Source organism: Zootoca vivipara, chromosome 1, assembly GCF_965207765.1.
Source record: "Zootoca vivipara chromosome 1, rZooViv2.hap1.1, whole genome shotgun sequence".
Taxonomy (NCBI): Eukaryota; Metazoa; Chordata; class Lepidosauria; order Squamata; family Lacertidae; genus Zootoca; species Zootoca vivipara.
The window spans coordinates 28,187,139-28,214,945 of record NC_142582.1 but is presented as its reverse complement, the minus strand read 5'-3'; the positions used below and the strand labels follow the sequence as shown (position 1 = coordinate 28,214,945).

General features: G+C 44.6%; 1 protein-coding gene across 1 annotated transcript; it reads right to left on the bottom strand.

Moving 5' to 3' along the window:
• Positions 1 to 1,125: 1,125 nt before the first annotated feature.
• GCG (glucagon) lies at positions 1,126 to 21,040 on the bottom strand. The gene is made up of 7 exons (XM_035132566.3): positions 20,927 to 21,040; positions 15,360 to 15,460; positions 14,807 to 14,968; positions 11,662 to 11,712; positions 6,857 to 6,994; positions 3,529 to 3,672; positions 1,126 to 1,380 (listed from the first exon to the last, which is right to left on the bottom strand). The coding sequence occupies exons 2-7, from the start codon at positions 15,449 to 15,451 to the stop codon at positions 1,377 to 1,379; spliced, it is 591 nt and encodes a 196-aa protein (XP_034988457.1). The 5' UTR covers positions 15,452 to 15,460; positions 20,927 to 21,040; the 3' UTR covers positions 1,126 to 1,376.
• Positions 21,041 to 27,807: the final 6,767 nt, after the last annotated feature.

The window sequence follows — 27,807 nt, the reverse complement described above, 5'->3', positions numbered from 1 at the left end:
CCACTTGTAAAACCATTAAGATCTTTAGGTCCAGAATCTAAAATCACCTAATCACAGCATTGGTCATGACTGTCTCCACACATTTATTGATAGAGGCATCCAGCTGATTACTGTAGTAGACAACAAGAAGCCTGAGCTCCTTGGGTCTTGGTCTGATCCAGTGAAGCTTGTGATGTTTTTATGGGATAGTAAGGATGCTATTGGGGACCCAGGTGGTGCTGTGGGTTAAATCACTGAGCCTAGGGCTTGCTGATCAGAAGGTCAGCGGTTCGAATCCCTGTGACGGGGTGAGCTCCCATTGCTTGGTCCCAGCTCCTGCCAACCTAGCAGTTCGAAAGCACGTCAAAATGCAAGTAGAGAAATAGGAACCGCTACAGCGGGAAGGTAAACAGCGTTTCCATGTGCTGCTCTGGTTTGCCAGAAGCGGCTTTGTCATGCTGGCCACATGACCTGGAAGCTATACACTGGCTCCCTCGGCCAATAATGCGAGATGAGCATGCAACCCCAGAGTCGGTCACGACTGGACCTAATGGTCAGGGGTCCCTTTACCTTTACCTTTAAGGATGCTATAGAGCAGATTTCCAGCAATGAGTGAGGTCCCTTCCATACAGGATGCTAATTGCATCTTGAATTTAATTTGCTCATTATTTTTTTAAAAATATATATAAAAAGATACAGATATAATAAGCTGGGGAATGCGTGGCAATTTTCATGGTCACAACAGGCATGGGGGTATTTAACCCCCCCCCCTGCTGTGGTCCTGAAGAAATCCTTCATCTGAAGCTGTGTCAAAAACAGCAGTTTCGAGGGAGGAAAGGGTCGAATCCTTCTGCTGCAATCCTGCCCTGATGATGCATTTTGTAATTTTTTTTGGGGGGGGGGTTGGGTTGGGGGAGTTTCACATTAATTTTAAGAGGGATATAACTTTATTACTATAATTAGTTAATTGATTGATACCCCACTTAATTGCCATGGTGGTTTCCAGGCCAGTGTTTCCCCCCTCCCTTAAACAAAAATCCCCATGGACCACTTGAAAATTGCTGCAGCTCTGGCAGGTAGCTCTTGGTGGAAATCTAACAGTAAGGATGGCTAGGGGCACAAAAACACAAGGACACCTTCTGAGGGGATTGGGGGAGCTTTATTTCTTACACAAACAAGTGTGGTGGTAATAATAATAATAATAATGCTAGAAGGGTTCCCAGAGTATTTTTGAATTTGTGGATCATGTGAAGTTTAGTATTAGAATTGGATTTAAAACATCTCCTGAAGGCGAAGTTGTTTTTATGCAAGGCAACTCTGCGTCTTCTGCAATCTTCTGTCTCTCTCTGTTTGGGGGATTAGTTCTGTATTCATAGTTTATGTGTGGTCTGTATGCTCTATCTGAAAAACACAATAAAAATTGTTAGCGCACACAGAGAGAGATAAAAAAAGAAAAGAGAATTGTGGAGGTTCTTTGTGGACCATTTGACTATTTTTCTGCCTGTTGTGGCCATTGTGGCACGCTGTATGATTTTAAAAGGTATTTTCAGTGTCTCTCTTATTTTTTAACCGGTGGTATTTTATTCCACAGAATGAAAGAAGCAATAAAATGCAATTAAAGATCAATATGAAGATTAAATGCAATGGAGATGTCATTTGCTGTCTTCAACCACCAAGACACAGATATGCCACAGGCTGCCAAAATGAAGTTCATGGACTTCTGAAGGTCTGTGGACCACAGTTTTGGGAACCTCTGCTCTAAACAGTTTACCTCACATTGGTGCTGTTTGCAGGGATGTGTGTGTGTGTGTGTGTGTGGAGAGAGAGAGAGAGAGAGAGAGAGAGAGAGAGAGAGAGAGAGAGAGAGAGAGATCCTAGTACTCCTATTGTGATAAAAGTTCAAGGGAGGCGCATATAATGCCTTACGTTAGCAGCAAAAAATGAAGTCCCAGTACTCCTTACTAGTGAGAGCCATTGCAAAAGAAGGCACTGCCTCTTAAACTAAATATTGATGAAAACATGATTGACATCCAGGCACACAGGGACAAAAATATTCCTACATGACCACAAATAATTCAATGCCTGGCAAATCTGCTTCTTTTCAAAGGTGCCTCCATTTCTGCTACCTGAGGTGGCTGCCTTCTCCATAATGGTGGGATCTGCTGCCATTGCCACATGGAAGAGGCTTTGGGTTGTGTAAATGTAATGCTCCCTCAATGTTCCAGATTTCTGCTTGCACTGACAGAACATTGTTCTCCTCTTCTGCCCCTGTGCCCCCTCCCCCAAATCTGTTCTAGGAGTTCTGTCAACCCTCTGGAGCAAATTTGAGGCAGGTGCAGGGCACGGGGGAACGGAGAAAGTCCTGTTGTGGAAGTGGAAATCCTTGCCCTGATGGGACATGATTGCTGAACCCTTGGAGTCCCTACGCACCAGACATCCAGAGGTATACTTGAAGGGGTTTTCTTCATATAGTTCTCTGGCTGAAACTCCTCAGTCATGCAGAAAAGCAAGTATACAAGTACTTTTTCACATGCTCCCCATCCATGTGTGGAAAAATGATTTGTTGGTTTGCATGATTAGGAACATCTGTCCGGGAGAAATATGGGGGGAACCCACAGGGTCCTCCGGAAATACCCCTGCTCTTTTTACAAAGTTAAAATCATTCAGAAAGCATTTCCAACTCTGTACATGCATATGGTCAACCTTTTTTGGTTCACCCTTGGCCAATTCTCCAGGGGCCACATACCGGGGGTGATTGTGGCCCAAGGTGGTTGTGTCACCACCCAACATAAGAACATAAGAAAAGCCAGCTGAATCAGACCAAAGACACATCCAGTCTAGAATTCTGTTCCCATGGTTAGCCAACCAGATGCCCATGAGAAGCTGGAAGCAGGACCTTAACGCAAAAGTACTCACACATTCCCTCTCTCCCACATAAGATCATAGCTGCCAAGTCTCCCATATTCCCCGGGAAACCCCCGTTTTCCCAGCTGTCCCCAGCCGAAAAACCGATTTTTTTTTGTTTTTCCCTGGTTTATTCTGGCGCAGCGGCCATTTTGGAACTGGGCAGAGCATGCTCAGAAGCGACTTTTGATGCTGCTTTGCCCAGTTCCAAAACGGCCGCAGTGCGACTTCTGGTGTGGTGGCCATTTTGGAACAGGGCAGAGCAGCATCAAAAGTAGCTTCTGAGCATGCTCCGCCCAGTTCCAAAATGGCAGCAGCGCTATATCCGGTCTGCTACTTCCGGTCCAGTCCCTTATTTCTCAGGCCGAAACTTGGCAGCTATGCATAAGATGGCCACATCACTGACCTTCCCACCACATGATCTACTTTCCTTTTGTCACCACCACAAAAACTGACAAACTTTGGGGGAGCTAGATAAAATGTTTGGGGGCTGAGCTGTAGATCAGGCCCTACAGACAGGAGGTGGGCCGTTCCTGGTGTAAATGAATACCTAAGTGGAAATAAGCAGCATTCCCCACCAACACCAACACCTGCTAATAGGCAATCCAAGGAAAGCTGTTCTACAGTTAGCCAAAATTCAGGCACCTCTCAGTTGGTTTGTTGCTCATCAGCCACTTCAGGAACTCTTTGCCAGCTTCCTCATCCAGGAATTTGTGGTAATCGCTGGTGAAAGTTCCATCCGCATGTCTTCTGCCAACGTTTTCAGCCACTCCAGCTCCTTCTGAGAAACTTAAAGGGGGGAAATGGACAAATAACATCCTTGTGGGTCAAAATAAACATAACCCCTGCCTAATCCTTAATGTTGCTCAAATTCTCCCCAGCAAAAATGTATAGGATCAAGTTTTTGTATCTTCTAGCAAAATAGCACTAAGGGTATGTTTGCAGACCTAGAAAATGGTTTCTTAAAGAAACAAAAATAATAATTCATAATAGCTTGCAAAGGGCAAAAATTTAGCACTTTCAGCCAAGACTGAGAGCTTTTAATGTCCTGATGATTTCAGTGGCAGATTTTAAAGTGCATGCTTATCTCTCCTGCCTAAATAAATGGAACTTTAAAGTGTTTAACTTGGGCTACTTCACACTTCAGCAGTGCTCGCCTGACCAAATATTACACGCAGCTGCTATTAATCTCAGCATGTAATACCAAATCCCACCAATTCGGATTACTATCTCTACCACAAAGCAGCTATGCCAATGAACCCAAACATCTAGTGCTGAATTTCTGCTAGTGCGCTTAGGAAATGTTTCTGGAGCCGCAGATCCATTTTAAATAAGTTGGACTGCTCCAGATTAAGCAGGTTATGGATGGGAGCCTTCACATATGTAGAAGAGACAGGTATCTCTACCGTTGATTCATTATCACCCGGGGAACTTTCTGTCTAAACTCTTTCAGAATGTTGATGCAACATTTCAGTATTCTCTGAGAGCTGTGTTTCCAGAGAATTAAGCCGTTTGCCTCATCCTAGACAGTAATATCCTTCTGTGTGAGAGGATGTATATATGGACGCAAACAATTTTTAAATTATTTCACAAGAGAACAAGTTTCTTAGTATCATGTGAGCCAGCTCCGCTGCGTGAGACCACAGGAATGACAACAGAACAAACATTTCCTGAGAAAAAGTTCAGTATTCCTTGCTCAGAATTTTAATCAAGTTCAGAAACAGCAGATACAATATCAAACCAAGAGTTCCAGTGCTACTGTTGGAAGCAAAAGGCAATATAAAAAAATGTATTCCAAGCATGCTGAACCCAATATACTTCAGAATTAAATGTCCCCACATCAGAGCTGACTGTTTCATCATTTATTTATTTTTACTTCTTAATCTCTAGATTTTATTCCTAGGAAGGGGCTGGGAGGGGAGAGGAGAGGGGGAAATGTGTCAAAATATCTGACTGTCAGCAACATCAAGGAGTCGTGATGGGTTTTGCAGAGAATTTGCAACAGCCTGCAATACTATTTCCCTCGATCTTTTTGATGATGTGTAACCATATAAGCATACGGAGAGGAATACTGGTCCTGTTTTAATGGCCTAGGGGTTGCTTTCAGCAGGTACACAAGCAAGAGAACTGTGGCTTGCTGTGATCTTTGCCAAACTAATGTCTTAGATTTGATTGGTAATAATATCAAAGCAGTAGAGTCAGTTTTAAAGAACCGTTACATTCTCTCTCGAAGCTATAAAAGGTCTCAGAGATAACGACACAGGTGCTGTTTTTAAGAAAAGAAAAATGGGGGCAGATTTTGAGCAGAGATGTGGCATGCTTAACCCTTTCCCACTTGCCATTTCTCTGGTCCAATTCGCCCCTCCCAGGGTAAACAAAGGGCTGCACGGCCCATTTTGCTGCTTTTCTGCTTACAGCCACTGTTTTCCTTTAAACCAAAGCAAACCACTCCATGCATTTGCATGCAACACATAGTGAGCCACTATGTTACAGGAAACAGAGTGCAAAAGAGGGATGTTGCTTTCCCATCTTGGATGGCTGTGTTCTCTTTTTGTTTCTGATTCAAAGACCGATATCCAGTAGGTAAGAGCAGACATATACCATGCCATGCCAATTACAAAAATGTATTTTTGTCTATCAGGTTATTATAATCACCACCTTCCGTCTCCAGCCATTGCCACAGGTATCTTCTCAAGAGCCACCAAAATGCCCAAAGTTATCTATAACCAGGTGTTTCAGAAATACTTTTTTTTACTCTCAGTTGGCTTTCTTCCTAACTTCCAACATGTACCACCATGTTTGACTCTCCGATCTCATTTTGCTATCATCATTACAGCAATCTCATAACCAATTTTTATGGAGCGCCTATGGCATACGCTGTGTCTTTTACAGCTGGCAATATAGATTTTGAGCACAGTATCGAGGGAAGGAGGAAGGAAGGCAGGAAGGAAGTTGGGCCCTGCTCAGAAAGAGCTCACAGTCTACAGGTACAAAACGAGTACAGATGGGACAAAGCGTGTTGATCTTTCGACTGCCAGGCCGCACAGGCAAAAACGTGTAGGGGGCTTGCAGACGTCTGTGAGTGGGCTTATTAAGGGAGGGAACGGAGGCAGAAAGATGCCGTTCCAAATGTGCACTGAGGAAGATGGATCAAAGTCAGCAGCAGTGGGTAGAACAGGCCAAAAGGATCAAAAAGAAAAGGAGGTTGTCACGAGAGTGGTGAGAACAGGATGTAGGTGGTTACTGATGGAGTACAGGTTACTGATGGAGGTGTTGGCAGCCTAATGTTATGGGATGCTTTGAGGCAGGAGAGGAGGGGTAAATATATTCAACGTAACACACAGCAAGAGTGGGAAGGCACACACACAAAAAACACCCTTTTGTAAAGGGATGGAAAAGACAGTGACAGTGTGATGATGAGTTTTTAGCAGCAACTTCTTGAAAAGGCGTGGGGGAGGGGAGAAGAAGGAGAGGCTTGAAGAGGAGGAGTTTGTACAAACTTTGGAAACGGGAAAAATGGAAGGGAAAGGAGGATGCTGGGAACAGTGGCAGAAAGCAGATTGGGATCCTGGGGCAAACAGGGAACCAGAGAGGTTGGGGTTGACAAAACTTGGGGTGGCCAAGAAGCGGGCGCAAGACATTTGAATGGAAGCAAAGCAGGGTAGGGAAGAAATCAGAGGAAACATGAAACCAACATTGACCTTCTGTAGAGTTTGACCTCATGGAGAAAATGTGACCCATTCGAGCACGAAACAGCACAATCAAGTTTCAAAAGAACTACATTTTAATTGGCAGGAAGATCATTCCACACCCATGACAACATTTTCAGTTACAAAAGAAGACTATGAAATACAGTGAGGAAGGTGTGGGAGCAATACATTGTGGTTCCAGCAGGCTTTGATTGGTATTAATCCCCCCACCCCGAAAAAAGCTAAGAAATGCTGAATGATAGTAGCAACAGATGGATTCTTACTCTCTTCTTCCTCCTCCATTTGCTAGCCAAGCAATGAACTCCTTGGCAGCTTGGCTCTCCAAGTAAGAGCTGATGTCGCTGGTGAAGGTGCCATCGGCATGTCTCTCGTATTCAGCATGACGCCTGGCGAGTCCATTGCTAAAAGAAGAACAGTTGCCTTAGGACTAGGAACGCTGGCGAATTTCACAATAACCGAGCATGCACACAAGCACAGCTTCATCCACTCGTTTGCGAACGTTCGCGAGCTTTGAGAGCCAATTGCGCCTCGTGCAAGTGTCAGCAATATTTAACAAGACTGGTTGCAGCGGTGGCAAGAAAATAACAAACTGAAAGGCAGTGTGTTGAAGTTGGCTGTTGTAACTGTACAGCCCTTTTCAAACTCAGATGGGCTGCGCTTCTGGAATGTGTGCTCCTATGAACTCTGCTTAGCTGAGGTGATGGCAGTAGCCGTGGGTTGGGCACACCAATGCCTCTGCTGCATTGCAGGAAGAAGAAAACAAAGACCCCGCAAGACAAGCAAATCACAATCTGCCTGGGGGCATGCAGATGGATGCTTGATTGTGATGGGCAGCGATGAATGTAATGGCAGCAGAATGACAAAGAGCAAAATCCATTGCGCAAAAAAGTTATCACAACAAAGGTGAACCAAAGTCAGTTATGGCATTTTGAAAAGAGAGAGAGAGAGAGATTGGACCGAGCTGACATGTGATGAATGAATAGTAGACTGAAACACGGAGAATTTGAGCAAGCATGATGTGAAAAACAAATGAGCTGGTCAGTGATTGTGAACCCCATCCCTCTTCATGACTCAGGCTGCCTTCTTGTTTTGTCTTTTTGCTCCTAGCATCTCCGACCCTATAATGAGGCATGTGACACATGTGACTCAGGTGGCAGGCTGCCTGCTCCATCCACCACTCATGGACTCACCGGCCACCACTGCCATCACCACTGCAGCCAGACCACCACTCACTGTGACTGCGGCCACCACCACTGCCCACCCGCCAGGCATGGACTGCTGCTGCAGGGAAGCAACTAGAGGTGCTCCGAGGTGGCTCTCTGAACTTACCACTCCTTAGTTGGAGGCATTGTGGTTGAGGCAGCCACAGAGAGCATAGACAGATCGTGTCAGTTCATCATGCCCATACCATTCTAGCATGACCAAGAAAGAGAAATAGGAGGCATTGGAGATTGGACCAGATGGTTCTCAATGGGTAGAGAGATCTAAGTATCCGCAGAGGGAAGGAGAAGGTTTAGCCCACACCAGGGGCCAAAGGAAGAGAAAAGGGAGAGTGTGGGTGGTTAGGTCAGATTCAGTTGTGTCGACCTGAAAAGAAGTGGGGCAGTTCTAGGTTCCATACGACTGCTTTCCAAAGTGCTAACTTGCACTTGGAAACATTTGGCCTGCATTCCCAATAATCCAGTTTGGTTGTCAAAATTAGCATGGAAGGTTATTTGACTGGCTCTCTGATTCCAGGAATTAAGGAGACAGCTCCACTGCAGGACAAGAGGAAATTCCCTTATGCTGAATAGGCTTCCTCGTAAGAAAAGGGAAAACTTGACAGCTATGCTCCATGGTTCTAGTGCCAGCCCTATGGGTAAAGAAGAAATCTGTACTCCCCCCACCTCCAGCTCAATCAAACCTACTATTGGGTTAGGAAGATTTGCCTCAAGCAACTGCTGACACCACAACAATGTGACCCACACCTGTATCTGATTGCAAATTCTAGCATTTAGCAGGCCAAGCAATCCTAAGTATAGTAAGCCAGTGGGACTTAACACCAGCTTGACTGAAGCCAGTGTTAGTTACCCCTATTCCAAACTCAGTTCAGGAGTAGGGCTACTGGCAGCTGAGCTGGCCCAAGTCTGGCAGAGGGGAAACAAGTCTTTAAGGCAGAGTTTCACTTACAGCACCCTTTTTGCTGATGTACTGCTGCAGGCTTGCTAGATCACATGACTTAGCTGAACAGAGTTAAGATCTAGGATAAGGACATCCCTCCCCCCACCCACTCCCCCGGTACACCCATTTTGGGGAACTTATGCCACTTGATTTGATTTAGCTTGCTACACCAGGATGAAGATATTCCACTGGCATTTTGCTAACTGAACCAGGATTTGGAGTTTATGCCAGCATAGCCCAGCTATGCCAGGAAAAAGCTGGCTGAGCTGAAGATCTTCTGGAGCCGACCTCTCTCAACCCAGCAGGTTTGGGGTTTGAATTGTCCCCTTTATGGCACCTGTAAGCAGTTGTCCACAATAGTACCTCTGCAGCAGGAGGACATCCAGCACGGGTATGGAGATGTATCGCTTGATGAGGAATCAGGATGTGCTTAACAGTGGAGGTGCTTCCATCAACCTCTTGCTGGCCATGAGTTTTGCTAAAGGGTTCCATTCCCTCTCACACACAAAATGCCCAGCCAAATCAAAGGTGTCATAGATTCCATTTATCCAGAAACCTCTTTTCATTCTAGGATCAATGAGGGTAGGGGCTGATAGCTTCATTCAGGGGAAAGAACCGAATCAGTGGCCGCCTCTAGTGTAGACCATCTTTCTGAGAATTCTTCCCAAAGATAGCACAAATGGAACATGGATGTGTTCCCAACCTTTCCTGATGTGATACTCAAGTCATACTGAATCTCCCCTTGCGATTCCCCACCATTTCAGATTTCCACAAACATATTGCTCCTGCATTTCTGTTTGTTTGGAAGTTCATGCACAGTAAAACTGTTCCCTATATGCATATTATTTTTGTCAAGTTTTATGCTAGATCCTGTTTCACTTTCCTCACCAACATTTTTAGAATGCCTTGTTTTTCCCCCCTCCACTGTATTACATTATGCTTAGTGATTTTTGTGTCTGTGTTAGATTCATGAGTTGAATGTCTACTTATTTTGAGAAGCACCATTAAAGGCATTTAATGTAAACCTATGCAAAACTCTGTAAGCTTGTTAACTAAGGACTAGTTCACACACCTTGTGTGCATGACTACATATAACATATTTTACATCCACAAGTAAAAATATAATGTATGCAAACAGGCGCGTTGCACAGGTGCATGTGTCAGGAAGCTGTGATGGGCTCTGGTTCCCTGCAACCTGCACCACATGGTATCTTGTATCCACTTGGTATTTACCTCCACCTAATGTGTGAAGTGCTATGGTCCGTGCTAGGGTCCATGGGGTCACGAAGAGTCGGACAAGACTAAACAACAACAATGTGTGAAGTGGGTGGCGCTAAACCACAGAACCTAGGCTTGCTGATCAGAAGGTCGGCAGTTTGAATCCCCTCAACGGGGTGAGCTCCCGTTGTTCGGTCCCAGCTCCTGCCCACCTAGCAATTCAAAAGCACGTCAAAGTGCAAGTAGATAAATAGCTACTGCTCCAGCAGGAAGGTAAAAACGGTGTTTCCGTGCGCTGCTCTGGTTCGCCAGAAGCGGCTTAGTCATGCTGGCCACATGACCCAGAAGCTGTCTGCGGACAAATGCCGGTTCCCTCGGCCTATAGAGCGAAATGAGTGCCGCAACCCCAGAGTCGTCCGCAACTGGACCTAATGGTCAGAGGTACCTTTACCTTTACCTAATCTGTGAAGTAGACTGGGCATCATGCTCAATCAAGAGACCATAATCCAAAAGGCAGCTGTGGGTGGTTCTAACAACACACTTGTCCGCAATGCCAAGGGAACAGCCACCTGTGATATCATGTCTGAAACTAGCAGACATCTTTGTTTTTACCCGACTATACTTGAATTCATTATAAAAATCTAACTTGAGCTACTGCCCTAAGCCCATCTATTTGTGTGTCGCTGTCATGGAATGGAACAGCCATGAAAGAGAAGCCACCCCCATCCAGGAAGGATCATACACAAACAGAAAGAGGTTTCCATGCCATAACTTCACAAAAAGCTACTATGTACATTTGGTACATCCTGGGAGGACAGCCATAGTTCAGTGGTAGATTTGATCTGCATGCAAAAGGTTTTAAACTCAGTCCCTAACATTACCAGTTAAAAGGATCAGGCAGCAGCACCGGGGTGGGGGGGTGGGCTCTGCCTGGGGCTCTGGAGAACCATTGCCATTCCAGTCTGGCTTAGATGGTTCTCTAAGGCATGTGTGGGAAATCTTTGGCCCCCTGGATGTTGCTGAACTATGAACCCCACCATTACTGGCCAGGTTTGCTGGTGTTGATGGGAGCTGAGGTTCAGCAGCATCAGGAAGAGCCAAGCTTCCCCACAGCTGCTATAAGCATCATCATATGTAGACATTGTGGTTCTGAGCTGCCACATAGGGCAGCCATCATGTGTTGGGAGAACTTTTTCCAGGAGGCAACCCTTCTCTCCCACTAGATGATCAGATCGTCAGCATCGAGAGGGGAGATTCTTCATAGGCAGTAGCATCCATGTAGCACGATATTGCACACGAGGGCTAATGTTTTCCAGCACACACACACACACACACAACTGAGAGCACATCCAGACTGTTGGTGTACTGGCAAATTATAGGTGAATGGAAAAAACCCGCTTTCCCAAAAGATTGGACTTTTTGAAGTCAGGAAAGTAGCCGGGAAATGCGCTGGAAAGTGTGGGATAACACTTGCTTCGACACAACTGTCACCTAACACCCCCACAAACAGATCAGAATAAAAGCTTGTTAAATAGCCAGAATTCTCTCATCTCCCTGCAAACCAATAGGAATGAGTACTCAATAAACTGTCCATCTGGAAGTACCCTAGTCAAATTGATTTAGGATCTGGTGTTTGTTTGTTTTTTGTTATATTCCCTGTATTAAAAAAAACTGAAATTACTTAAAATACCTTGAGAGATTGTCCAGGAGGTTTTCTTTCTCACTCTCTTCATGTCCTTGTCTGCAGCAGAGGTCCATGATAGGCATTAGGTTATTAAAATTACATTTGCACAGATATGTAGACGGGGAGAAAAACCCATTGCACATCAGTTAACTGTTTAGTGCTTAAATGTATACAACAAGAATCATATAGGAATTGCATTACTCCTGCATTTAATTCTATAAAGATCCCAGAGCTGTCTTTCTTTGGGGACATAATTTATATATGTCTTACAACTGATTGACCAACCACTGCACCCAGCAGCTAAAAACGATCAATCCCGTTTGGTGTCTTTGGATGAAAGACACCTCCAAAAGTGTTTAGGGCCACACAACTCCCATCAACCCCAGGGTGGCTATTGGGAAAAGCTGGGCTTAATCTGATGGGCTGTGGCCTGTTCAAAAGGAACATTGGCACAGCCACTCTTGGTATTCCATAACCAGTGGAGGGCTGTTCTCCTTTGCATACTGGGAGGCTGTAGGATTGATGGGTAGGGAGGCTGCCCACAGAATGAACTCAGCCACAAAGACAACAACACTCCAGAGGGACCCCTTTCCTGGCAGCTCTCTGCTTGCCCTATGCATAATATAAAGTGGCAGGACCATCCCCCCCCCCTTAGATTATCTGAGACTTTCACATATACCAAGAGAGAGCTTCATTTATCAAGTTGTTAGCCAATGTCATCTGATTAAGGCATTGTTCGACGGACTGATGGAACAACAGTGGTGGCTGAAGTGGGCACAAGACCCCAAAAGTAAAACAACAACGATACGCATGACAGTGAAGCAGCAATGGCAACAAAGTATGTGGACAGCGACATATCCAATGCTGATACGCATGTGAGAGACACCAAAGTACCAAATGACTTTGGCTGTCAGCATGAGAAATGGTGAATGATCCAAACATAAAGTTGTGAAGGAGAAGTAAAGAGGGGGGTGAAATAAAGAAAACGAAACCCACATAGTTGGTTTATTTCAGTGGTTTCCAATAGTTGGTTTATTTCAGGAGTTTCCAATGGTACATTACTTTTGGTTAGATTTTGCTGCATTGGTTTTCCAAGCTGTGTTCCAGGGAGGGCTGGTGTTCCTTGGGAGCTTAGCTTCTGGTCCTCAATCAGAAGATCATTTATCAGTGGTTAAGCAATGCTGCAATGTCGTTTCCTCATCACTGTCAGTGCTCCTACAGGGGAATGTTATAGCTCACACTGTCAGTTCATTCAGGGCTACACTGGTGCCTGATCACCTTGGTTGAGAAGTGAGAGGCTGCTCTAGAACACTTCCTGGCATCTTCTTCAATGGAATAGGAATACCATGGCAGATGAACCAGAGTTCCTCAGTTGACAAATCAGCAGAGTAAGGATTCCCTGAAGGCAAGCAATTTCAAAGCCATTGTTTTACTGCACGACAGTACTATGGGTAGGATCCACAGTGGGCCAATTCCTTCCCTTGTGCTTTCACCTTGTGTGGAGGGAGGAATCCAGATACATCCAATGAACTTCTTCCTTGGATAAGTCTGTTTCATGTGGCCAGCTGTGGACACAGTTCACGCCTAAGGAAGTGCATATCTGTATGCATAACTTTCCTCCTTGGGCCCACATTCTTCTGGGAAAGAGACCATAGCACAGTGCACATGCCTTGTGTACTGAAGGTCCCTGATTCAGTACGGTGTCTCCAGTTAAAGATCAGGTTGCAGGTAACAAGAAATGCCTGCTTGAGAGATTGGAGAGCGTCTGATAACTTTGGGCTTGATGGGGAAATAGTCTCACCCTGACATAAGGCATGTTTTTTCCCCTAGGAGAAGGGCACATGCTTCATATACTAAAGATCCCAGATTCAGTTCCTGGCATCTCTAGGAAATTAGGGCTAAGAAAGACCCCATATGAAACTCTGGGGAGGTGCAGCCAGTCAGCAGACAATAGTGAGTTAGATGGGCAATGGTCTCACTTGGTATAGTGTTCTAAATTCCAGCCAAATGCTCCAGTGAATTGCAGTACTACAGCTGGAACATATCTGCTTTAGGAGGCTATGTAGACTGTTCTGTCTATTGTGTTATCTTCTTTTAAACCACATGCCAGTTATTATCTTGATCCTACATATGATGATGTTAAACTTCAAAATAAAGCTGTCCAAAAATAATTTCACTTAATGGCCTTACAACTTTGCCATTCTTCTAATAATACAGTTACAGATTTGAATGTTTCAAAAGGTCCTCAATGACTCTGAAAATGTGTGTGTGTGTGTGTGTGTGTGTGTGTGTGTGTGTGTGTGTGCATTGTCTGATAGGATGTTTTAAAGGAACCCCTTTAAAATAAAGCTGATATTCTAGTGCACAGATTTGATTTTGCCATTGTTGTGTCCTGGTTAGAGTGCTTGACTAGGGCCTGAGATACCAGGGATGAAATTCCCACTCAGCAATGAGCCAAAAGGCATACCAGCAATGATAGTCAGAACTGGGAGGAATGGAAGCTGCGCCAGCACAGTATTATTCTGCTATGAGCGTGATTCTTCATGTATGAGTATGGAAAAAGCACTCACTGGGTTGTAGCCAAAGCATTCAGAAGTTCTCCAGCATTAAACTCTATTGATCAAATGGGAGTTGCTCAAGTAGACAGTGTTTACTATTGCACAATTCTCATTCCTTTCAGCAGGTTTTGCATGAGAAAACTTTTCATTTGATTGTTAGTTATTTCAACTAACACTTCTTGGAAAAATGTTACCTAGCATCTGTATCTCAGGGTGCTGGAAATTACGGAGTGACACATTTGCAGCAAAGAGATGACGCTGAGTGAAAAGATGCTTTTGCAATAGATTCGAGTGATGCTATTTGCTCCGATCTCTCAGCATAGAATGGGCTTGTAAATCAGGATGGATAGATGGATGAACAAGCAATTGGACAGATGATGGATGGATGGATGGATGGATGGATGGATGGATGGACAGATGGATGGATGGACATTGAAGCTCTTGGAATTGATCCAAAGTCTACATATTTAGTTGGATGAAGTTATCCCCTCATCATGCAGTCTCCTGGGTTTATATGGTACATAAGACTTTCTTGTGTGTGCCATGTGGCAATATATAAGGGGGTTCAGGTGGGGTGTGTCCATTTTGCTTACCCGCTTCTTTTAGTGTTCATTAACCACTGTACAAAATCTTGAGCTCGTATCGTGTCCAAGTACTTGCTGTAATCGCTGGTGAATGTACCTTGTGAATGGCGTTTCGCTTCATTCAGCTGTCTAGAGTCATCTAATAGTTCGGCCTGGGAAGCCTTGAAGGATCTATAAGTGTGGTTTGTAACAAATTATTTGTACTGAAGATTGCACATTTTGAAAGTCACCGTACCATGTGTCAACCTCCTCAGAAGAGATATGCAACTAATGTACTAGAAATAATAACTGCTGCTAAGAAAGGATTGTTAGTTGCTTAATAACAGTTTGGTAATGGGAAATAGAGATTTTGCTTACACAACAAAAACCAAAAGGACAAAAGCAGCACTGGTTGAATTGGCAATTTCATTTGCTACTAGCTTATCCAATTTTTTTTTTTGAGTGGGTGGCAAGATTAAATGATAGCATTGTAAACGAATTTCCATGCCAGCTCTGTTACCAGAAAATACATAGCCCACATTTGGGTTATTATAGCATTAAAAGTTTGATCTCTGGTGTTTACCTGGATTTCTCTTCTCTGTCTTGAAGGGCACTTTGCCAGCTGCTCTGTACAATCATTAAAAGCAACCCAGCCACCAAGTACATGTTTTTCATTTTCGTCACCTGTAGGGCAGAGATAGAGGGAAAATAGTCACTGCTGCCTGCTTCATACACTCGTGACGTGGCCTGAAGACACTGAAAGATGGATCAGGCATTATACCTCCATGTGGAAGTCACAAAGAACTATTCTGTGTACCAGAGGAATTTACATAGGGAGAAGCCTCAGACCAGATTAGATGATCCATTCATTAAATTCGTCCCCCACCCCTGTTTATGATAAACCTAAAAAGGTAAAGGTAAAGGGACCCCTGACCATTAGGTCCAGTTGTGACCGACTCTGAGGTTGCGCGCTCATCTCCCATTATTGGCCGAGGGAGCCGGCGTATAGCTTCCAAGTCATGTGGCCAGCATGACAAAGCCGCTTCTGGCAAACCAGAGCAGCACATGGAAACGCTGTTTACCTTCCCGCTGTAGCGGTTCCTATTTATCTACTTGCATTTTGACGTGCTTTCGAACTGCTAGGTTGGCAGGAGCTGGGACCAAGCAATGGGAGCTCACCCCGTTGCGGGGATTCGAACTGCCAACCTTCTGATCAGCAAGCCCACCGCACCACCTGGGTCCCTGGTATGATAAACCTAAGAACCTCAATTTGTGTTCAAAGCAGTAGGGATCGTTTAATGTACCACTCTGACTGACAGCAGTTCTCCCAGAATCTCAGGCAGAGGTTTTTCCCACCACTTAGTAGCTAACATGTTTAGTTGGAGTCGCCAGAGATTGAATCCGGAACTGTTTGCATGCTAAGCACATGGCCATACCTTTGGGGGGGGGGAGCCATGCTTATGAAGAATCCGCATGTCAGTATAGTGAAATCCTAGTGGCTGCTAGCACAGGCATGAAGTCTTCCAAACGTTCTAGGTGAAACCACATGACTAGTGGATTTTACAGCCCCAACCTGGAGTGTTGCTGACCAGCAGATACAACTCTTAATAGCTTCTGTCACAGGGGTGTGACATATGAATATGAGCGTTACTTGGAAGGACACCCACTGAAATCAGTTTGACTTCCTTCCCCGTGGAATGAATCTCCATAGAGACTAAAAATTAATAGATGGATTTAGAGGATTAAATATGATTTAGAGCAGTGTACCCCAAATGCAGGTGGTGCTGTGGTCTAAACCACAGAGTCGAGGGCTTGCCAATCAGAAAGTCAGGGGTTCAAATCCCCGTGACGGGGTGAGCTCCCGTTGCTCGATCCTAGCACCTGCCAGCCTAGCAGTTTGAAAGCATGCAGTGCAAGTAGATGAATAGGTATCTCTCCGGCGGGAAGGTAAACGGTGTTTCCGTGCGCTGCTCTGGTTCACCAGAAGCAGCTTAGTCATGCTGGCCACATGACCCAGAAGCTGTCTGTGAATAAACGCCGGCTCCCTCGGCCAGTAAAGTGAGATGAGCGCCGCAACCCCAGAGTCGTCCGTGACTGGACTTAACGGTCAGGGGTCCCTTTATCTTTATCCCAAACTTGGGTCTCCAGCTGCTTTTGGACTACAGTTCCCATCATCCCTGACCACTGGTCTCACCAGCTAGGGGTGATGGGAGTTGTAGTCCAAAAAACTACGGAGACCCAAGTTTGGGAAACACTGATTTAGAGAGTGTAAACATGATTACTCCATGACTCGACTGCGTAAAGAACGAAAAGGAATTCCTAGCACCCTGCGATATGGTGCAACTTTTATGTGGGTTTCTATTTATAGTTACCAACTGGCACAATTCTGCAAAACTGAGTTATGCAACCACGTCACTCTGAAAGCAGGGGCACAGGACTTGATCAAAGCTAATAATCACTTTTACTATGTTAGGCCCTGTTTTGTAACATGTTTCGTAAGAATGCATACAAACTATCCTGCCGCCACTGTTGCCTTGCCTGCCACCACCTTCCTTTTCAGATTTGCAAGAATAACAAGTCCTGCTCTCACTTCCTTATGTCATTCAGCAGTGCAATGCTGCCTCCTAGTGCTATTTCCCAAGAGGGCATGCTTCTTCCCAATGATATTCTAAAAATCTCAAGCCAATGTTCTTGACAGCCTCTTTTAGGGATGAATAAATATGATGATGAAGACACTCTCCACAACATCTGAATCAAGAGAGGCTACGCAAGCTCTGGACCAGTGCACAAACACAGTGGTGGATTGAGTGAGGGCCAATAAACAGGGCCTGAACCTTGAGGAGATGGAAGGTTTTTGGGTCGGTGGCTCCTGTATCTGAAATATAAGTCAATTGGCTGTTCTGGGTGGGGTGACACACCCTGTAGAGCAGACATCCCTAGACTTCGGCCCTCCAGATGTTTTGGACCTCAATTCCCATCATCCCCTGACCACTGGTCCTCTTAGCTAGGAATCATGGGAGTTGTAGGCCCAAACATCTGGAGGGCCGCAGTTTGGGGATGCCTGCTGTAAAGGAACAGGTACATAGCTTGGAATATGCATGGATGCACCTTGGTGATTAGATGGCCAAGTGACCTCTGTGGCCAGGAGTAACTTTTTTCAGCTTCACAACATAATAAGAGGCTGTTGGTTCAGGTCAATGACCCATCCAGTTCAGCATCCTGTTCTCACAGTGGCCAACCGAATGTTTGTGGGAAACCTGCAAAGAGGAGGGCACACTCCCCTCATGTGGCTTCCAGCAACTGGTATTCGGAAGCATTGCTGCATCCAACTGTGGAAGCAGAGCACAGGCTTCGTGGCTACGTGGCTAGTAGCCATTGATAGTCATCTCCTCCATGAATTTGTCTCATTCTAAAGCCATCCAAGTTGGTGGCCATTGCTGCCTCCTGGGGGGAGCGAGTCTCATAGTTTGACTATGTGCTGCATGAAGAACTTCTTTCTCATATCTGCCCTAAATCTTCCAACATTCAGTTTCACTGGAGATCCACAAGTTCCTGTACCATGAGAAAAGGAGAAAAACTTTTCTCGAACCACTTTGTCCGTAACGTGCCTGATTTTTATAAATTTCTGTGATATCACCTTTTACTTGCCTTTTCTCTAAACGAAAAATGAAAAACCCCAAAGTTGCAACTTGAAAAATAAGTCCTTAGCAGTAAACTCTGTTGAATTAAGCAGGCTTACAAGCCAGCATGTTTAGAACCAAGGTGTATTGCTGCTAAACTGTATACAATAGTATACAGAAGATTTTATTTGTTGTTGAAAAACCTAGGTGTGTGCACCATCATTGGGGTGCATTGTGATGTTCCAATTTACAAAGAAGAAACCAACATCATGCTCAAAAGGTAAAACTGAAAAGAATGCTTGACAAATATGGAAGAAAACTGCCTTCCTTGCTAGGAGCGAGGGATTGGCGAATCTGACCATTTTGCTTTCGCTGTTTCCCATTTTTCTGTTAAGTCCAGTTCACCACATTTCAATCTTTTTTTTAAGTACTCATGAAAATTCACCATCATTTCCATGTGGATTTCTCATAATATGCAAATTTTTGCATGCAATTCCTCCTGATAGATGTATTTTTGCAATTTCCCGTAGTATGACACATCTTTGTATGCTATTTACTGTAATATATGCACACTGTACACTGTTTTATGTACCCTGTACCCTAGTTTCCGCATTTTTGCGAAGAGAATACTTGGCTGAAGAAGTGCATTGCAAAATTCAGAGAAGTGCAAAGTTCAAGGAATAGTTGTGCTTTGGTTAAAGAATGGTTTCGGAAAGGGTGGGTTATGGTTTACATTGAAGGCTGCTCATAGGGCACTGGTGGCTATAATCCAGGGTAGGTAAAACAGTTGTTTACTGTAGTTTTATAATTTTCTGGAAGCTGCCCAAAGTGGCTTGGGCAGCCCAGTCAGATGGGTGGCATATAAAATTATTATTATTATTATTATTATTATTATTATTATTATTATTCTCTCACACTAGCTAATAGGTAACATGATTATTGTGAATTGAGGTAACAAACATGAACTGAAATGGTGTTAATTAACACACTTTTAATTTCAGATTTTTTGGAGTGATGCTTAGGATGGAACAGCAATTCATTATCGTAGCACCTCGAAACTTTCTCATACTCTACATAGAAAAGTTTTCTACCATTCATCTGTTGGTGATGCTGCTTCAGCCACCAGATTTCTTGGCTTATAATTCCACATCATTTAGAATAAGACAGAGAAGTTATCTCCAAAATGAAGAGATCAATGTACCCAATAAATGGTTATTTCCCATTGAATCCTCAATGCCCCATATGGATATATGGATATCTATTATAATGCCTATGTAAGGTGTAAAAGATCACTTCCTGTACCTAAAAACTCCAATGGAGTCTCTATATGTGGATCGGGGCCCTGGTTAAGGGCAAAGACATTCAACACTTCCCCTTAGTTCTCTGATGCAAATCTCTCCCACCCTGAAGCTACTACTAGTTGGAGAGGGGGAAACATGCAGGCAGATTGTTCTAGTGCATTGAAGAATCGGGAAGTGAGAAAGCACTGACTCCCCCTTCTCCTGCACCAGAGCTCCATCTGAAATACTTTTCAGAAAATGAAAAGGAATAGGATATCCAATCACAGATTCCTTGCATTGCATATTGTTTGCCTCCAAAGTCAGGTCAATAATTATTTTTTTAAAGAGACCCTTTTATGGTAAAGGTGTCATAAACAGAAAACAAATTGAGGGTTAACCATCGCGGTGGGATTCTGCAGAAGCAGATTAAGGACATGATCCAGCCAAAGTTTTAATTATTATTATTTTTTATAAAAAGTTTTTATATACTTCTGCATCATAAAATATTAGGGCAGAGCACTAGATGTATTCAAGGAAGCATAACACACCATTTAAAACAGTACAAAATAATCACTAAAACAAAAAACAAAAAAAATGAAGTTAAGCATTTTAAAGTTCCATTGATTTCAATGAAGAGAATTAGAGAGCAATCCTTTGTACAGTCAATGAAACTTACATTTGCAAGGAAAAAGAGATTGGATCAAGGCTGCACAACATAAACTGAACCCTTCTTGGCTATTAGTAGGGCATAAAAGATCTCAACTTTGGCTGGAGTGTTCCCAAATTTTGTTTGGCTTACGAGGTTAGTACTTTTGAAATGTTGCTCTTTAAAAAGGAACAATTCTGCATCTAGAATAGACCTCCGTTTTTACTTTACTTTTTTAAAAAATGAAATACAAAATATCCTCATTTTTATATTAAAAAACCCACCCTCCCTCAACACTTTCATCAGGAATTTTCTAATTATATAATCAGTCTTTCTCTCTATCTGTCTATAATTTTATCATAATGATACAATTAGTTTCTCTCCCTGCCTATTGTCATTTACTTCAGTATTACAAACAGCACAGCTTTTGAGTGAAGTGGATTTTAAACAAGTTTGCATCGTGTTTCTGAATCTGATGCTTCTCATCAAGTGGGAGGAAAAGGAAAACTATTATGAAGCAACCTGTTGATGCAGCCTAAGTTAGCCAAACATATAACAAGCTCTCCCAATGAATGCTACAGGTAACTTATCTTATTCCTCTTACCTGTAGGTATTTTGGAAGGGTAATGGAGAAGCAGGAAAGGCAGTGCTGTCTCTTTCTCCAGGGACCTCTGGAAGCCTTGAGGATCCAAGAGTAATTGTCTGCTAGTCTTTCCTGCTCAGCCACTGATATCTATATATACTGTTCAGCTCTGGGAAGCACTTATAGGAGTGCATCATTGCTGACAGTTTCCTTAGTCAATTGCGGTGGGGTGGGGGAATTCTGTTGTTTGCCATTCTTTGCATTTGACCATTTTTTTACAACTGATTTCACACGTCTGTTCTGTTTACTCCATGACATCAGTGTTGACACAGAGCCTAACGAAGTCAATGAGGTGTCACTGTCAAAAGAGGTAACTGTCACCGTGATATTAGACCGACCCATCGTAGGAATCAAGTGCTTGGGAAACAGTGTGTTCCTTATGGCACACACAAACACAATGGGAGCATTATTAAATGTAATTCAATTACATTAAATGTGATCCAGAATAAGGCATTTTAAAGCATTTCAGAGTGAAGATTCTAAAAAAAAACCTTATAACACAGGAGGCTGTCAGACCATTGATTCATCTAGCTCAGCATCATGTACACCTACTAGAAGTTGCTTCCAAGGGTTTCAGGCAGGGGATATTCCCAGCCTAACCTGGAGGTGCTGGGGATTGAACCTGGGACCGTCTGCAAAAATGATGCCATTGTAAAACTGAAAACTTTTTTAAAAAGTAGAACCTGGGACCTTCTCCATACAGGGCAGATCCTCTCACTGAGCTATAGCCTTATTTGTCCATCTGTGTGTGATTTATTCACTTAAAAGGGGGGGGGACCATTGGTGTTACTGTTGGTACAATGGCGCGTGGTGCTGTGGTCTAAGCCACTCAGCCTCTTGGGCTTGCCGATCATAAGGTCGGCGGTTCGAATCCCTGTGACGGGGTGAGCTCCCATTGCTCTGTTCCAGCTTCTGCCAACCTAGCAGTTGCAAAGCACATCAAAGTACAAGTAGATAAATAGGTACCACTGCGGCGGGAAGATAAACACCGTTTCCGTGTGCTCTGGTTTACATCATGGTGTTCCGTTGCGCCAGAAGTTTAGTCATGCTGGCCACATGACCCGGAAAGCTGTCTGTGGACAAACGCCGGCTCCTTTGGCCTGAAAAGCGAGATGAGTGCCGCAACCCCATAGTCGCCTTTGACTTAACCCATGGTAATTTACCCCTTTACTTTTTTACAATGCATTTTTGGTTGGGGTGTGTCCCCTTACTTGAGAGTCCATGCTTGAGGATCCTGTTACTGCAAGGTTGTTTAGCACAGCAGCACCCCCTGCAAGTGTGCCGATTATCCAGGGACAGCCCAGGAATTACGAAAGCCACCCCGGCTTCTAATTTGATCCTGGAATTTCCCTATTTTCCCTGCCAGTGCTGCCGCTGCCGAGATTAGGAAGGAGGATGTGCCGGCGCTTGTCCCAAGCGACAGCTGTGGCTATGAGGGAGAATCCCATTGCCTCTCCATGGCCGCTGCTGCCAATCTCCTCCCTTGGGCAGCTCGTAGCGGCTGCTGGAGCGTGGGTTTAAAATTTGGTTTAAGGGTTTTTCCCAGGACAGTGGAGGGTGCGAGTGCTGTGTCCCATTGGTGTGGTTATGGTGGCACTCGTCCTTCTTCTAGGAAATACACTGCAGGTGGAGGGGGGGGAAAGGGGAGAGTTGGTTGGGGTGCGAGTGAGAAATGTCCCTATTTTCAGCTGAGGAATATTGAAGGGTAGGCAGTTGGACTTGTCTTCTAAGTGGATCTGCATATGATTGGCCAGCACCTGCATTTACAGGGCTGTGTGCCAGATTCATCTGAATCTCAAAGTGAATTGAGGTGACACTGGGCTTCCAGCAAGTCATATTGAGACAGCCCCAGATTGAGTCAGGTTGGCCCACCCAGAGCCGCCTGGGTCTCTCAAGGGGCAGGACAATGGTTGGGAAGAAGGAGAAGTTGTCTGGCTCTTCAAAGAGCAGCACAGGAATAAGTTTGTAAAAGGACTTTCCAATAGCCCTGCAGTTTGGCTGCATACTTGATCCCAACAGAGGTTCCCAACAGAGGAACCCATGTGATCAGGACTGAACCCTCAAGAAACCTGAATCACCCTAAAACCCCTAATTAAACATTAGCTGTGACCCTGAAGTCATCTGGGCCAGATCCAGGTCAAGTGTTCCCCTGTGATGTGTGTACAGCAGTAGTATTGACCACAGCATTGTCGTATTTCAGAGCAGTCCATAGAGCTCAAATTGCTTATGTAAAGGATGTTGTGCGCATCCATGCGTCAAGACGATACTGTAAATGGCCGTACACGGGATGATGTTTGATCTGGACTTTTAACAGAGATAATGTTGCTTACCTACACATTGCCTGCTTCTCCCCCCCCCCCACCTGTATGCCTCAGTGCCCATTCGCTCCTGGTGGCAAATATGTCAAAATCAACACCTGCAGCTTTTGATGTTAGTACTGGAGTAGGGAGACAGGAAGCACAAGTGACTTGCTCTTCCTGCTCATCACGTATCTTTGCAATGTCCTCTGTTTAATTTGCACACCTGTCCCTTTGGTCAATTCTGCAAGCTGCCCGCGCATTGGGAGACTACACAGCTAATGGCAAAGGCAGATGTGAAGGTTCTACCTACGTCAATGGGGAAAAGGAAGCAGAGGCTATTGTACCTTAGCAGACTATTGGAAATGATTTTTTAAATGTACAGCTAGCTCTATCAGTGCAACTAACTCTATTGGACATACCTGGCCATTAACGTACTCTAGGCAGTCCATGAAACACTGATGGAGCAGCAGGTACAAAGGAGCTGGAGTGGAAGAGCAAGTCTAATCAGGTGTGGGGCGAAACATAAAGTCTCCTAAGATCTGCTTTGTGGTTTGCCATCAGGATGGCTTATTTATTTCAAAGCATTCTATGCCTCTTTCCCCAGGGCGTACACTTTGGGGCGTGGCCATATCTCAGAGCTAGGGCATCTGATCATGAAGAAGACCCCAGGCTCGGTCCCCAGGTAGGGCTGCAGAAAGTCTCCTGCCCCAAACCCTGGAAAGTCACTGCTGGCCAAAGCAGGCAATACTGAGCTCGATGGACCCAGTGGTCTGGCTTGGCAGAAGGTAGTTTCCTATGTACATCAAGTGTTTACAAAGACCAGACAACATCTCTCTAACATAAAACAATATCATTTATAGTCCCCAAGGCCCCCCAAACCAACTGCTCTTGATCAACATGTTTGTTTCTCCATTCACACACTTGGCTAGCTGAATGGTGTTTCAGTAGTGACTGGTTTCTATAAGCCATTTCCCCTGAAGACCAGCATTTCGCTCAAACTGCACTGGGGACTGCCATTGTTTCATCTATGTGCGCCCAAGGGGGTTTGATGCCACTTGTCATGCTGAAGTGTTGTGCTGCCCTATCTTTGCAGCATTTTAGGAGACATTTCTCAAAACATTTCCTTCATATTCCTCCCTCCCCGCCCCCCACCCCACCAGTGGGGATATTGTTGATCTGCAGCTTGATCTTGCAAAATCCCAGGGTGGGGGTTTGATAGTGTACGAAAGCTGATCTATTTCTGTAACTTGCATGGACGGGTGCTTAGGTTTTATGGATTTCTGTTTTGCAACAAAGATCAGAAAGGGCTGGCCTGCTTGGAGCTGGGAGTGCGCCCACCTTTGCCTCATGGCCTGGAAAAATCCAAGGCACCAGATTGCTGGAGCCTATAGAAAAAAATCACATTGGCATCTAGGATTCATGATCTAGGATTGGCATCTAGAAGCTAAACGAGGAGGTGAATATTCTTATTAATGTATTTATTATTATTATCCCTTATTGGAAGAAGGTTATGTTGACTTAGTCTCTCTCTCTCTCTCTCTCTCTCTCTCTCTCTCTCTCTCTCTCTCTCTCTCCTTTTCTCTTTTATAAAGAGTTGCTTGTATATGATGTAATTCTCTGAAAACCTTTTCGCTGTTATGGTGGGCAATACACACACTCCAATGTTGCCTGCTGGGGTTGCATAGCATGGTCTAGCTGCTTCCTTGTTTTTTTGATCAGGGTCTCTGATAAAGGTAAAAGGTAAAGGACCCCTGGACGGTTAAGTCCAGTCAAAGGCAACTCTGGGGTTGTGGCACTCATCTCGCTTTCAGGCCAAGGGAGCCAGTGTTTGTCCACAGACAGCTTTCCAGGTCATGTGGCCAGCCTGACTAAGCTGCTACTGGCACAATGGAACACCATGATGGAAGTCAGAGCACACATGGAAATGCCATTTACCTTCCCGCCACAACAGTACCTATTTATCTACTTGCACTGGAGTGCTTTCGAACTGCTAGGTTGGCAGGAGCTGGGACAGAGCAATGGGAGCTCACTCCGCCACGGGGATTCAAACTGCTGACCTTCTGATCAGCAAGCCCGAGAGGCTCAGTGGTTTAGATCACAGAGCCACCTGCATCCCTTCAGACCCTGCCAAATCAGGCCAGTGACCCATTCAGTTCAGCATCCTGTTCTTACAGTGGCCTGTGGGAAACCAGGGAGCAGAAACATGAGCACAAGAGCACTCTCCTCTCCTGTGGTTTCCAGCAACTAGTATCTGGAAGCAGTTCTGCATCCAATCATGGAGTCTGATCACAGCCATTATGGCTAGTAGCCATAGATAGATAGATAGATAGATAGATAGATAGATAGATAGATAGATAGATAGATAGACAGACACTTTATTGTCATTGTACTTTAAATAGTACAACGAAATTGAATGCCCTCCCTTAAAAACAAAACAAAGACACAATTACAGTCATACACATACCCCTATTCTGTTACACTGTCTTTGTTTAAAGTTGTGGCTTCCAAAGTTTTTACAGTGTTGGAGAAGAAAGTTGCTTATGTTTCCTTTTCCTTTTGTGTTGCATATTAGTTCTGCTTCCCTTCTGAGGCAGGTTGCTTTGTATATCTTGAAGGGCTCGGTTTAAGTTTTGCACATTTCACAGTAGCACAGTAGTCTGCAAGTGTGGGTTAGTGAAGAGCAGTAGTTGGGAGAAGGAGGATTGGAGTGGTGTTTGGCTTGTTTCAAAAAAAGTAGGCGCAGTCCTTGTTTCAGAACTTCATCCCTCACCCAAGAGATCCAGTGATAAACCCTCACCTACTTGAATGTATCTAACGCTCTTTTAAAGCCATCCAAGTTGGTGGCCATCTCTGCCTCCTGGGGGAGAGGGAGCAAATCCCATGGTTTGACTATGCTCTGTGTGAAGATGTACTTTTTAAAATCTGCCCTGAGTCAGCTTCATTGGATGTCCACAAGTTCCAGTGTTACAAAAGAGGGAGGAAAAATTCCTCTATCCACTTTCTCCTTGCCAAGCATCATTCTCGGAGTGTATTATAACATGTTGCCTCTTACTTGCCTTTTATCTAAACCAGGCATCCCCAAACTGCGGCCCTCCAGATGTTTTGGCCTACAACTCCCATGATCCCTCGCTAACAGGACCAGTGGTCGGGGAAGATGGGAATTGTAGTCCAAAACATCTGGAGGGCCGAAGTTTGGGGATGCCTGATCTAAACCATGGTTTCTGGACTATGGCTCCCATCATCCCGAGCTAGCAGAACCAGTGGTCAGGGATGATGGGAATTGTAGTCCAAAACAGCTAGCGACCCATGTTTGGGAAACCCTGAGCTAAACAAAAAGCTTAAACTAGGTCACTGCAGAGGTTGTTGGCACCAGAGGATTGTATCAGGAGGGAAGGGGGAGCTGTTGATAGTCCACATCTGCCAGCAAGTTCCTAAGAATTCTTGTGCAGCATTCCATAACCAAATACCTCCAAATGGAAATGGAGGCACACTTCCTTTGCAGAACTTCCTTTGCAGAACGTTCCTCCCTCCTGGTTGTAAATAATAATACTTTTATTATTTATACCCAGCCCGTCTGGCTGGGTTTCCCCAGCCGATCTGGGAGGCTTCCAGCGCATAAAAACAGAATAAGTAAGTCCATCACCACCGATGCAGATCCACAGATAGGCAGCAGGTGGCGCACATTGTGCGATGTCTTTCACGTGGCTGTCCGGCCTTTTCGTAACTGGATTGCAACCGAAACTCAGAAGGATTGTTTCAGTTGATTGGAATACCTACACCCAATTTCTTTTCTTCTGCTTGTACTTGGTCATATCCGGCACAAAACACAAGGAGTCCCATGGCACCTTAAAGAAGAGCACATAAAGCTTTTCTGAGCGAGATATCTCTTCTTCAGGTGTCTGGTGGAAGTTTAACCCAGCATAAATGTAATCCAGTTAAGATGACCTGGCTCAAAGGAGAAAAAGACTTGCTCGTACCTAGTCACAGTTGTGTAGAAGTGAGGGTTTTGGCTGCTACACATTGCACCTTTAATGCATATTCAAAGCACTGTAGTTTACCCCTCACAGAGTTTCAATTCCAAGCAGTGTTTAATGAACTAGATGCCCAGTTTTCTAAGAAGGGGAAAATGTGCTTCAAATGTGCACAATCAGCTATAAAAACCTTCTGGGCTTCAGCCAAGTCACTACCCCCTTAGCCTCCCTACTTTAAGATTGGAAGCCGCCCAGATGGACGGGTACAAAATAATAATAATAATAATATTCATCATCATCATCCAGGATTCTCATCTGAATTATTTTACTGGCCTATTTCCCAAGCTACGTTTTGGTATTTGTGGATCATTTATTTATTTCCCACTGTGTGGTGTAGTGGTTAAGAGCAGTAGACTCACAATCTGGGGAACCGGGTTCGCTCCTCCACATGCAGCTGCTGGGTGACCTTGGGCTAGTCACACTTCTCTGAAGTCTCTCAGCCCCGCTCACCTCACAGAGTGTTTGTTGTGGGAGAGGAAGGGAAAGGAGAATGTTAGCCGCTTTGGGACTC

Coding starts and splice junctions, on each gene's coding strand:
- GCG (XM_035132566.3), bottom strand. CDS start 15,451: ATGAAAAACATGTACTTGGTGGCTGGGTTGCTTTTAATGATTGTACAG. Junction 11,713..14,806: donor ATGAACACTAAAAGAAGCGG/GTAAGCAAAATG, acceptor CCTCTGCTGCAG/ACAAGGACATGAAGAGAGTG. Junction 3,673..6,856: donor AATGGAGGAGGAAGAAGAGA/GTAAGAATCCAT, acceptor CCCCCCTTTAAG/TTTCTCAGAAGGAGCTGGAG.